At 42.2% G+C, this 13,688-nt stretch overlaps 1 protein-coding gene across 15 annotated transcripts in view; it reads left to right on the forward strand.

The window, feature by feature from the left end:
* AGK (acylglycerol kinase) overlaps window positions 1-13,688 on the forward strand; it is a 94,605-nt gene that overhangs the window by 68,770 nt on the left and 12,147 nt on the right. For all 15 annotated transcript variants that reach the window (XR_012334123.1, XM_073810007.1, XM_073810016.1 and 12 more), the window contains 3 exons: window positions 2,221-2,278; window positions 6,740-6,887; window positions 7,350-7,444. Coding sequence is in view for 14 of the 15 variants with exons in the window: in XM_073810007.1 (XP_073666108.1) it covers window positions 2,221-2,278; window positions 6,740-6,887; window positions 7,350-7,444 (301 nt within the window). In the remaining variant the exon portion in view is untranslated. The remainder of the gene's footprint in view (window positions 1-2,220; window positions 2,279-6,739; window positions 6,888-7,349; window positions 7,445-13,688) is intronic.

Here is a 13,688-nt window from a genome sequence, read left to right on the forward strand (position 1 = left end):
CTCCTCGCTGGTGGGCGTTTTAGTTTTTCTTTACCTCTTCTTGAAAACGGGCTGACAATTTTAGTATGGTTTAAATGAATTAGGGTTGATCTCACACACAGCTTTTATCAAGAAACCCCTCTTTCACATTGTAGGCATTCCTGCTCATTTTCTTTACAGAAATATCTAAGTTTTTGGGTTTTTTTGATGTGGACCATTTTTAACTTTATTGAATTTTTGTTATAATATTGCTCCTGTTTTATGTTTTGTTTTTTTGGCCGTGTGGCCTGTGGGATCTTAGTTCCCCGACCAGGGATCGAACCCGCACCCCCTGCATTGGAAGGTGAAGTCTTTTAACCATTGGACTGCCAGGGAGGTGCCTACAGAAATGTCTCTCTTTTGTTTCACTGGTTATTCCTGCTAATGAAGTTCCTGACAGTGGACTGTCAAAAGAGAGATATCACTACGTTATATCACACACTGTGTTCTTTAATGTTTCACAGCTTTTATTTGCAAGTATGCCGTGGTTATCTTGATTCCACAAGTTATCTTTGTGTCTGATCTGTAATCTCAAATGCCAGCAATTTACCAAGAGGAATTGCTTGGTTTCCCCTGAGAAAATCTGATGAGAGCAAATTGCTTTCTAAATGTATTGAGCACAAGCATAGGTCAGCCCTTTAGGAATATCACACGCGGGCCCACATTCTGTTTGATTTCTGAGCAGTGAATTTTAAAATTCTGGTTGTTGTTATACCTGGACTAGGACCGCGCACTGAGTCGCTCTGTGTGTCATGAGAGAAACAATCGGGATGCGAGAAACCGATTCCTAGCTGGCCTCGGGAAGACTGCAAGCGCAGTGTCAGAACTTGCTATTGATACAGATGGAGGGAACTGCAGGCAGTGTAGAAATAAACTGCCTTGGATGGGATGTGTTTCTGTCTGGCTAACTGGGAAAAGAAGCAAATCATTGAGTAACCTTTGAAACAAAAGAACAAAACAAAAAAATTAGTTGGTCCAAGCCCTCATGAATAGCATCGCGGTACTTACCTGGGTAATAGAGTGGTTCCGCATTGCTCGTTGGATAGCTAAACTCCTTATTTGGGCATTCAAGGCCCAACTTAATCCGTCAGCACCCCTAACTACAGAGTTGTGTATCTTTGCTTTAAATAAACCTTTTGCCCTGGCTATTACTCTCAGTGTTTCCCGTACTTTTACTACTCCTTCTGCCTAGAATGATCTCCTTCCCTCTTTTATGTATCTAAATCCAACCCATGTTTCTAGGTCTCATGCCCTTACTTTATTCTTGTGTCATTCATTATGCAAGTGTGGCTGCTTCAGTGATTTTAGGCCCTTAGTGATTTCTTGTGCCTTCTTGACTCTCCTTACCAATGAATCGTGATCAGTTTATACCATGTCATGTAAATGTTTATTTATTTGTTGTTTTCTGTTACTTTGGGGGAGGAGCCCTCAAAGGCAAGAATTTTATATTCATTATATTGCTTCGTTTCCTCCATATACATAGTAAGTGCTAAATAAATACATATTGATCCAAAACAAATGGGGAGCAGTTAAGATGGGCTGGTAGGTGACAGAGATGAGTTTTAGGAGAGAAATCTACTTTATGCCGCTTTCCTAATTCCAACTAGGCATCTTTTTCTCTTCAGTGGCTTTTAGGTTATTTAGCAATATGAAGCAGACCCTCTTCATTCCCAGATTTCACATTTGCCATTTTCAAGCTGCATAACATAAGTAATGCGAAATTATGCTGATTTACAGATTTTAATTGTATGTTTGTGTGTGAGGGAGAACACGGTGTACAGAATGCAGCCATTTAGCTCATGAGTAGTACATCAGCACCCAGCAACTGCGTCTCATTGTGGCTTTATCCCTCTCCACTCATTTGGAATGTATACTCAACTGTATTCCATGGTGGAAAGTATATATTACGGTGATACCTGTGAATTTAGAGATTCAAGGAGACTCTGATTATATATCCCTTGTAGATTGCAAGGATCTAGCTGCTGTATAACTAATTATGTACGGTTTGACATGGTATTCAAATGCAGATTAAAAACTTAACTGCAATACTTTTTTTTAATACTAAACCACAGTCTCCAAGCCTCCAGAGCAGACACTCATGGTAAAGGTGTAATTCTAATGCATTATCCGTCATGAATGGTATCTAGCACATTGACAGTTCTTTTAATATTCTAATTACATTTTTATCTTGGTCTTTCTCAGGTACTGGTATCTTGGGCCTCTGAAGACCAAAGTAGCCCACTTTTTCAGCACTCTTAAGGTAAATACAGTTTACAGTGTGGAAGCTTGACTTCTGGTATTTTGTTGTTCCTCTGTGATGTGTGTATTTGGAACCCTTAAAAATTTCTTGCTACAGATGTATATAGCGTGCTCCAGCACTGAAATGGGGCATATTTACTTATATACAAATGCAGAAAGCATTCCTGTTGTGATTCCTCTCATCTACCAACTTACCCTCTCCATTACCAAGCCCAGATTTCATTTCATTTTATATTTTACTTCCCTTTGTCTATTCATTCACTCACTCTTACCAGACAAACCTTGAACACAATGACCTGTATCTCATTAACTATTTGCAAGTGTGTCTATATTAGCATCTGGAAATGAACTGAAGTTGTATATCTAATCATACAGGCTTGTGTATAATATAGGAGGTTTCAAACTATGCTTCGTGCTTCCAACTGTGCTTTTTCAAACTAGCCAGATGTGGGTAGTGGTTGCTGTATTGGACAGCACAGGTATAGAGACAGTTGCCATCATGAGAGAAAGTTCTATCAGGCCATGCTGCTGTAGACTATACAATGAAAAATACTGGCATAGAGAACAGCTCAACAATGCATATTAATGAAAATGCTAATAGGAAAGTCATACTTAATCTGTGTACTATATACTGTGTTCCGCTTTTACGCAAATCAAGGTAGTATATTTACAATTCGACCAATCTGAAAATTGGCAGATGAAGTTTGAATGTAGTGAAAAGTTTGGTTTTAATGTTAACATTCAGAGTATCGAGTGTTTTTCGAATTACAAAAGTAATATATGTCCATTGCAAAATGTTTGGAAAACATAGCTCCCTTTACCTTCTAAATAAATTCCAGATGGATAACAAAACCATTAAAGTACTAGGGGTGACCAATCTACATGATTATTAAAATGAACTTGGGGGGCGCCAAGGACTTTCTATACCTAAGGCAAATTGTGTGAGTAAAATGCATGACTGCTGTTGATTGAGGGGATAATTACATTGGTGGAGTAGGGATTGCATTCAGGAAGAAATAGAGTAACTACATATTTAAGTTGTAGAATCTGGGAGCATGTAAACTCTTTCCATCATTTCTTCAGCAAACAATTGCTGCATACCTGTTGTCTGGCAAGCCCTGCTATATATTTGGAATGCAAAGTCAAATAAGACAGGTTTCCTGCCCTCAAGAAGTATTCAAGTGCTGGGGGTGAGGTCCAGGTATTCAAGTGCTGGGGGTGAGGTCCAGGTATTCAAGTGCTGGGGGTGAGGTCCAGGTATTCAAGTGCTGGGGGTGAGGTCCAGGTAAATCAGCAGTTTGGCAAGTGCTAAGAGAGAAATACGGAGAGAATAAGATGGAAGCAGAGAGGAGGGGCCTTTACCCCTGACTGAAGGTTGGTAAAGTCAGCCCAGGGAAGGTGACACTTTTGCCAGATTTTGAAATACATACAGGACTAGATAAATGGCATTCCAAGTGGAGCGGTGAGGATGTGTGAAGTCACAGTGGTGTAACACGGTCTTTAATTATGGCCAATGCAGTAGCATGGCGGGAAGGGGACTTTGAGGGTCAGGTCAGGACCACTTTTGGCAGGTTTTGATGTGGGATCTGACATTTATCACTAAAGCACTAGAGGGTTATTGAGTCTTAAGCAGGGGAGTGGCAAGAGCAGATTTTCCCTCTAGAAAAATTGTTTGGCAACAGTGTGGGCAGGAGATTGGACACGGGTAGTTAAAGGCAAAGGCATCAGGTAGAAGATTGTTAACGTAATCCAGTTGAGAGGAGATAAGGTGGTAACAGTGAATATTTGCCACAGAGGATGGATTAAAGAGGTACAGCTCTCAAAAGTTGGAAGGAGCTTGTAGTAGTCCCAGATTTCTGGTTTGAGGGACTGGAGTTTGGTAACTAGAGTTTTCCCTTAATGCTGATAATATTAGAGTAGAATGAAGTTTGTGAAGAAAGATGAAATTTTCAGTTTGGCACATACTGAGCTTAACATACTGTGGTGCAGACAGGTGGCGCTACAGTCGTGACTTCGGTCTGGAATTCAGAGAGATCTGGGCTAAAGAAATAGATGTAAATGTCATAAGTGTATGAGTGGCATTGAGCTATGGATTTGATAAAGTTACTGTCGAGAATAGATGGCCAGGAATAGCCTTCATTTAAAGAGGCAGAGACGGTGCCTGGGAACCGCCAAGAGAGACTCCAGGAGGAAGTACCGGCATAGAAGCCAATGGAAGAGAGAATTTCAAGAAGAGAGTGAGATTTCAAGAAGCAACGGCAGAGTCTAAATAGAGGCCGGCAAGCGAGTGCCCTCTGAAGGTTCGGTAGCCTGTGGGTGGAAGAGCTGAAGCCGCACTGAAGAAAGTTCAGGGGTAAATGGGAGCAGAAAGTAGAGGCAGTAGAGCCCCTCCCTCAAGGATCTCGACTCTGAAAAGAAGGACATAAAAAGACAAAAGCTAGTGAGAAGTATGGGGCCACTGGAGTGTTCTGTTTTTTTTTTAATTGGAGAGATATCTGTGTCTTTATTTCCTGAAGCAGAAGTGAAAAAGAATGGGAGGAGAAGAGAGAAAGGACACAAAAAGCATGACTGACTCAGCTAGTTCCATGAGCACATGGAAGCGAGTGGGATCCAGAGTCCTGGACTAGCCTTGGATGGGGGAGGGACGCCTTTTTCCTTGAGACAGGAGAGAAATAAAGGAGAGGTACAGATGAAAACGTATTTATAAAGAGGTAAGGCGGTTCTTACTGATGTCTTGATATTCTCACTGAAGTGCAGGAAGCAAGTGATCTTTTGAAAGTGAGGTGGTGGTGGTGATGGTGATGGTGATGATGGTGGTGGTGTGGTGGTGGTGGTGGTGGTGGTGGTGGTGGTGGTGGTGGTGGTGGTGGTGGTGATGATGGTGGTGGTGGTGGTGGTGGTGGTGGTGGTGTGGTGGTGGTGGTGGTGGTGGTGGTGGTGGTGGTAGTACGGGGAGTTTTGAAGCAAGATGAAAATAGGTTTAGAAGGATTATCAAGTGGCGTGGACAACCTTAGACCAAGAATTTGTTGACATGGATATGCTCGTTTGGGTGCTTGTTTTCCCTGTGTCAGTCCTCAGCAGGAGTGTTTTATTTCCCCTTCTAATAATATTGAGCCACGATGTAGAAGTACAGACACCTAGTGACAGATTGATTAAGAATAGGGGCTTTTCAGGGCAAACATTACGGAAGAAAGAAGACACGAGGGCCAAAAGCAATGGGAAAAGAGAGTGCTGTAAAGTAACCCACTGTTCATCTGGTTGGCCTGAGGACAAATGGCGTGGTCAGGGGCTGGGATTCTCAGTGCGACTGAGAGCTTGGTGTGGTTAGGGTCTCCACGGGCCCCCACATCACACCCCTCTCTTCCTCCTCTGACTAACCAAATGCAGGAACAAAGCATATGGAAATCAACATGCCAGCTTTATAAATGTCAGCAGGAGTGAAGGACACAGCTTGGATACGCGGTCACAATCTGATTTCCTAACACTCCAGATTGAATTTATCCACTTAAAACATCTCCGGGGCACAGACTGCTAAGTAAGCTCACTGCGTGAGGAAGCAGTGGACGCCTGAGTCCGCAGGACGGCCACTTCCAGAGTGAGAAGAGAAGGGGTTGGGTCTTTCTGGACTTGGGAAGGAGTAAGAGGTGGAGTGAGAGGAGTTGGAACTGTTACTCTTTTGTAATTCACCCCATGGAAACTGGAGAACAAGGGAGCAGTTCACCCTAAGAGCCACTGGGCACAAAAGAATATGGGAAGTGATTAGATGGTAGGATATCAGGGCTTTAGATTTCTAAGATGGAGTGGCTCTGGGTACCGCTAAGGACCGGGACGTGGCCATGGAAATCGGTGGCTGTGGTGGGTTAGAGGTGACGTCAAGGGCTGAGAGGCTAGGGTGTTGTTTTCATCATCCCTGGGGACACTGATGGGACCCAGGATGGCACTGGACTCGGTGCCAGGAAGAAGACAAATCTAGAGTTGAGAGTGATGGCCTTCGAAGCAGGAATGAGAGGCCTTGGGCTGGATTTCGAGGCCGGACTAAACCAGCCTGGTCTCTGAGTGGCATATGATGACAGAAGCGAAGAAGGTATGTGATACAACTGGATTTCATGTTTGTGTCACCGTCTCTAAGTCAAAGTATCGGATGACTCTGTGCGTGTTCATACTGAGGTTTTCTTGGACAAGTGTAAGCAGTGGTTGGTTGCTGGTCCACTTTGATCTCCTCTCTGCTCTGTGTCAGGAGAGCAATGGAGGCCGCAGTCACTGGGTTCCTATAGGCCTTCAATAGGAAAAGCAAGCTTGAGGATTCCACACTCCAAATTAGAGATAATTTCATCCCATGAGAGGAGGTTACTAGTTAGCTTTCAAGCAGATATGGGTGGAATACTATCCTTTGTAGAGAGAAACCCCAAGAGTTTGGAATCGTGCTGCACGATAAAGGTTTTTGTCTCTTTACATTGAAAGGAGTGGCCTCAGACTCATCAAGCCTCTCTCACATACACGGGACCTGCGGAGCGACCTCCCAGTGGAGCAGAAGAGACCCCTCCACGGCCCTCTTTGTACAGGAGAATATTACGAAGGCTCGCATCCTACTGGGTACAGCCGCAGGACGGTGAGCAGCGTGGGGACTGACGATTGGAAAGCCCTGGTCAGCTCAGGCCTGCCTGAAGCAGACCCCACCTCAGTGTTTGACTCTCCTAGAGCAGGGGAAGCCTTTCCAGCATCACTGAACTCGGCCCTCTGTGTGCACAGCTGCAGGCCCCAAACGGCAGCAGCAGTGTCCCATGAATGGGAACAGCCTGTGTCAGTTGTGACTCCCTCTTTCTGTCACCAACCTTTATGTTATTGTGGCTACTTTTATAGGGGTGTCTCAGGCATAGAGATTCCATTTTGAGCCTGGCCCTTTAACCTGTGTATCAAAAGTATGAGATAAAGAAAACTAAGCAGGGTGCGGGGGGGGGGGGCGGTGAGCAGATGGGCTCGGGAGGCCATCTGAGCCACTGGTAGCTGGCCGTGGTGGTGGTGCTGAGATGTTCATGGGAGACACTGACCTGTATCGAATGCATTCACACAGCCCCCCAAGAGATGAGCCCAGAGGTCTGGAAAGAAGTGCAGCTGTCCACCCTTGAACTGTCCATCATGACCCGGAACAGTCAGCTTGACCTGGCAGTAAGTGTGCCTTTTTTTTTTTTTTAAAGTAGAAAAGCATTTGGGAAAAAGTGACAAAGGCTACATGCTCTTCCACTAACTTGGTGTTTTTATTTTTACCCTGTGGGGATAGAGAGGGAAGGATCAGGGCAGGAGGATGTGGGGTGCCTTTGAGGAATAAGCAGTGAGAAGAAACAGCGAGTGAAGTGCCTCAAAGCTTAAGGGGCTCTGATCGAGCATCTGTCACCAAGCCTTCTGCCTGAGAGAACTGAGGGCAAAAGGCCTTTAGAGATGAGTTAGCCTAATCCCATCCGTCACAGGAATAAAACTGTGTGGAACTTTTACTTGAGTAAATAGCCATTATTTTTGTGACTATATTAAATATGTAGATTTCGGCCTCTAGGGGAGAAAACCATATAAACGTCTACATTTATACAGATGGATATATGTATACACACAAACATCTCTATTTTACATATTGAGTCCAATCTGTTGACATGCACGACCAGTATGGTAGCCACTAGTCACAGGTAGCTGCTTAAATTTAAATTAATACAAATAAAATTTAAAACTTATTACTTGTGCCACATGACAAGCGCTCAATAACCATATGTAGCTAGTAGCGACCCTATTGAAAGGCGCAAATATAAAACACTTCCATAGTGCAGAAAGCTCTCCTGGGTAGTACTGATATAGACAATACGCCAAAAATTTTTTGAACTAAAGCAGAGGTTATTAGCAAACTGGTCTGCCACCTGTTTTACTATAGACTGCAAGCTGAGAATTGATTTTACGTTTTTAAATGGTTAGAATAAAGTCAAAAGAAGGATTATATTTTGTGACAGGTAAAAGTATACGAAATTCAAGTTTCGACATCCACAAGTCAAGTTTTATTGGAACATAGCCGTATTCATCCATACCCGTGTTGTCTGTGGCCACTCAAGCGGCAGCGGCAGAGCTGAGTTGTTGTGACAGAGACTGAATGGCCCCAAAGCCTAAAACACTTACTATCTGGCCATTCACAGTAAGGGTTTACTGACCCCTGGTCTAGAGAAAACTTTAGTAGTTTATGTTAATGAGAATGCCAGTAGGAAAGCTATCCTTAACCATGGACTAATATTATGTTCAGCTTTTATGTGAATCAAAGTAGTATGTTCACAACTAACCTGGTCAGTCTGAAAACTGGCACATGGAATTGAACATATGATTGTAGTAAGATGAATGAGGGGGACGCGTGTAGTGAGAAGTTTGATTCCAATATTAATATTCAGAGTGTTGGATTGCTTTTTAATTATAAAGGTAATGCATGTCCATTGTATAACATTTGGATCACAGAGCTCTTTTCACCTTCTGAATTGATTCTGGTTGGATTAAAAGGTTAAATGTAAGAAAATAAAACTATTAAAAACACTAGAGGGCTTCCCTGGTGGCGCAGTGGTTGAGAGTCCGCCTGCCGATGCAGGGGACGCGGGTTCGTGCCCCGGTCCGGGAGGATCCCACATGCCGCGGAGCGGCTGGGCCTATGAGCCATGGCCGCTGAGCCTGTGCGTCTGGAGCCTGTGCTCCGCAACGGGAGAGGCCACAACAGTGAGAGGCCCGCATACCGCATTAAAAAACAAAACAAAACACTAGAGTGAAATCTTAAGTGATTATCAATATAAACTTGGGAGGACAAGGCCTTTCCAAGACTGGCATCTAACCAAAAATCATATTGATGCATTTACTTCTAATAAAAAAGAAACTATAAACAAAAATTTTAATGACACTCATTTTTAGATTTCCTTTAAAATTTATCAACCTTTAAAAAAATTTGTTTTAATGACACATTGGGAAAAATATTAGGATGTGATATACCAGGAGTTAATAGCTTTCCTTTATACTTAACTGTTAGGATAATCAATAAGAAGTGGGCAAAGGACTAATATAAACAACAGGCAGGCGGCATAATTAGAAATTCACAAAGGAAATAAATAAACATGAAAACAATCGCTTATATTTACTACATGATAAGCACTGTCCTAAGAATTTTACACAGTGTCAGCTCATGTAATCCTCATAACTACACTATCAGGTAGATATAACTTCTATCTGAATTTCATAGGTAAAGAAACAGAAAAAGTGCTCAGTATCAAAGAAATACAAATTAAAATATTAAATATTGAATTGCCACAGATTAAAAAGCCTGCTAGTGTTCACTGTTGGTGTGGACAGGGAAACGGGCTGTCAGGTTTTCCTGAGGGAAAGAGAAATCGGAACACTTTTTCTCCAAGGCATTTTGGCAGTATATATTAAGCATCTGAAATGTAAGCATACCCTTGGCCCTGTTAAGCATATTTCTAGAAATTTATCCTTCAGAAATAATCAGATGATACATAATGTAGAGAGTCTGAAAATGTTGGTGAAAGTGAATGTATTAAGGTTAAAAAAACACTCTGTTAAAAAGAGGAATCTTAAAAAGAAAGATAAGATTTCTAATTATACATTTCCTTTATACTCAATCTCTGATGATATGTACTTCCAGTGTTTTGTTCATGTTCTTTAACCTTGTTCTTCGCTCTGATGACTGAATACCAATGAATGGATTGAGTTCAGTGAGTATGTATGTGATCGTGGCTCGAGATTAGCCCCATTCAGAGTGCCGAGAGCTTTTTATCTTTGTGACAATTATAAAAATATATGATCCTGTGCTGCTTATCACTAGCAGCAGCAGCACATTCATTTTTTTTCTATCCTCTTTGTAAAAATAAAAGCAAATGCAATAAAATATTCAAAGACAGTGAAGCTGCCATGTAATAGCTCAAAATGTTCATTTATCATTAAAAAAAAGTCCATTCAGAGTCTGAAAGAGGCCTGAGGGGTGTGGAATGCTTGAAAATTAGGATCTCTTGTAGAGCTACGTTCACTGTATTTATAATAGCAAAATATGTGAAACAAACTAATCAGGCCACTGATGAGAAATACATTTTGGTACATGTATTTAAAATGTTCTCTATTTATTGACATGGGAAGATGTTCATTGTATCTTGTTAAATGAAAAACCAGGTTAACGTGATTTGCAGCAAATGATTTCATATTTACTTAAAAAAGAGGTACTCCCACCTATAATTGAGTTTTGTGAATGATGGAGGTAAGGCTCCAGTTTTATATTCTTTCTATATAGAAAGCCAGTTGTCCAAGCACCATTTATTGAAATGTCCTTCCCCCCAACACCCCACTGATCTGCAGTAAACCTCTGTCATACGTCAAGTATCTGTATACATGGAGATGTTTCTAGTCTATTCTTTTGCTCTATTTTTCTATATTTGTACTAATACTATGTTTCTCTTAATTATTATAGTTTTATAGTAAGTCCTTCTATGTTTTTCTTCTTAAAGAGTCTCTTGGCTGTTCCTGGCTCTCCGACTTCTATAAATCCTTTAGAATGTTTATTAAGTTCCACATAGAAATCTGTTATAATATTGCTCAGCATTACATTGAACCTGTAGATCAATCTGTGGAGAAACGACATTTCTACAATATTGACTCTTCTATCATATGCATACGGCGTATCTTCATTTATTTAGGTTTTTAATGTCTTTCAATGAAGTTTTATAGTTTTCTCTATAAGATTTTGTCTTGCTGGGTAGATTCCTAGTTATCTTAATTTTTGATACTGTTGTAAACAGTATCTCTTAAATTGTTATTTTTTTAACTATCCGATTTAGTTGATGGACATGTAATGATTTTTTATATTGATGCGGCATCAGCAACCTAACAATTATTATGTTAAGTTTATGGATTCCTTTAGATCTTCTATAGATTCAGTCATATCAGCTGCAAATAGTGCAGTTGATACGATTTTTTCCTTTCAAATACTTAACCTTCTTCTAATCTTTTGTCTTATCGCATAGGCTAGGGCCTCAGTACAGTGTTGAACAGCAGTGATGGCAGGCGTCCCTGTCTCATTCCTGATGAGAGAGAAAGGCTTCACTGCTTCATTCTTGAGTTTGATGGGGTTTTTTGTAGATACCCTTTATCAGATTAAGGAAGTCCCCTTCCACTCCTATCCTAGTTTGCTCAGAGTTTTTATCATGAGTGGATCTTTAATTTTATCAAGTATCTTTCCAGCCACTACTGAGATAAGGCTTTTTCTCGCTGAACCTGTCATTGTAGCATATAACACATTGATTTTCGCACTTGCACTCTTAACAAAAGTCAAATCCTTGACTTGCATGTATATCTACTTAGCCCCTTCCATGTCTAAGATACATTTCAGTCTTGGCATGTCCAAAACTGAGCTACTGGTCTTCCCTTCCACCCCCGAAACCTGCCTTTTCCTCCGTCTTCCTGCAGCGCAGTCGATTGTAATTTCACCCTTTTCATTGTTCAGGCCAAACATCTGGCTCCTCTTTCTCGTGGCATCAGATCTCAGAGGAAGTCCTGGCGGCTTCACCTTCTAAATACTGCCAGCGCATCTCAGTGTCCGCTGCCAGCTGGTCCAAGCCACCATCGTCTTTCAGCCCGATTATTACAATATGCTCCTAAGGGGTCTCCCCGCCCCTTTCTTGCCCCTTTTCTTCTCCTTTAAACACAGTAGCCAGAGAGACCCTAATTTAAAAGAAGCCAAATCATATTTCTCTGCTTAGAACCTTCCAGTGGCTCCGCACTTCACTCAGCCTAACGGCCAACTTCCTCGTAGGGGTGCACAAGGCCCTACTGCTGCAGTGCCTGAACCCTCTGATTCCATCTCCTCTCATCCCCTTTTCTCACTCTGCTCCCGCCATACTGGCCTCCTCGCTGTTCTTTCCCACGTCAGGCCTGCTCCCACCTGAGGCCCCTGCCCTGGCAGTGCCCTTTGTGGGGCCTGCGCGTCCCTAGACCGGTGGTTCTCGAAGTGTGGGCCTCGGGTCAGCAGCAGTAGCATCGCTTGGGACCTTGTTAGAAATGAAGATTCTTGGGACTCGCTCTAGATCTACTGAACCATAAGCTCTGACCTGTGTTTTAACAGGCCCTCCAGGTGACGTTTGCTAGAGTTTGCCCTGGATTTCCACAATGCCCTCACCTCCTTCAGGTGTCTGCTCAGAGGTTACCTTGCCAGTGAGGCCTACCTGGACCCCTCTTTAAAAACGCCACCAATCGTGCTCGCTTCGGTAGCACATATACTGAAAATGCCACCAATACTACCTTCTATCTCATTTTTATAATATACTGTAATACTTCTAATATATTCTATAATTTGCCGTTTATGCTAATATACATACACAGTCCACAATTTACTATTTTTATACGGATATACTCTAACATACTTCTAATATACATGAAGTTTATTATTTTATTATGGTTGTTTTGTTTATCCCTTCCACTCTGTCTCGTAGAATGTAAGTTCTTTGTAGGCAGAAATTGTTTTTTTCATTCATTGACACAACCCTAGCACTTAGAAGAGTTCATGGTACATAGGTGACAATAAGTCATTTAACAAAAGGTGACCCTGGAGCAGAGTCATTCCTCTATGTTTTGTAATTCCTAGTTGAGATGTGAAGTTGTGCTTTGATAGTGCCCTTTAATCTCAGGCACAGGCTGTCAGCTCTCAGAGGCCTGGGGGTGATCCTGGGGCTACAGATTTTGAAGCTGTCCAAAAATAAACAAACCTCTATTTGAAGCAGACACAGAAGTGCTGGGATTGATTTACAGAGGGCCAGGTTTGTACTGCTAGCCACCAACTGGTGGTAAATTGTGGGGAGACGGGGGGAGGGTGGGGAGTGGCACGGAAACCAAGTCTGTTTTTATAGCCACTTCCTTGTAGCTCAATTCTTCCAGAACGTTCTGTGGTTGGGAATGTAGAGTTTTAAAAACATTGCCATGGCATAAAAGGATTGCTGCTCTTCAACTCTGGTCACATACCAAGTTTGCATGTAGAGCATTTAAAAAAAACACAGATACTTGGGGGCTCTCCTCATCAAGAAGCTGGTCCAGCCAGTGCGGCATGATGACGACGTACAGTGAGGGTGGAGACTTGCCGGGAGAGAGGGGCTGAAAGCTTGGCCTGCCAGGGAGGGGGCCCTAGAGACTACAACAGCTACGATTATTAGTGAGTGACAGAACTTGACAACCCTCCAAGCCTGAGTGTTTCCCTAGCTTATGTATGTAGTAAAAAAACAAGCAAGCAATAGAGATGGATTTTATGGTATGGAAATACCACTTCAATAAAGGTCTTAATGTAAAAATAAAGGACTGAGGATATATTCAGGATAAAGTCATTGAAAGTAAAGTCCCCTCCGTAATACAC

The sequence above is a fragment of the Tursiops truncatus genome, chromosome 9 (assembly GCF_011762595.2).
Source record: "Tursiops truncatus isolate mTurTru1 chromosome 9, mTurTru1.mat.Y, whole genome shotgun sequence".
NCBI classification, from domain to species: domain Eukaryota; kingdom Metazoa; phylum Chordata; class Mammalia; order Artiodactyla; family Delphinidae; genus Tursiops; species Tursiops truncatus.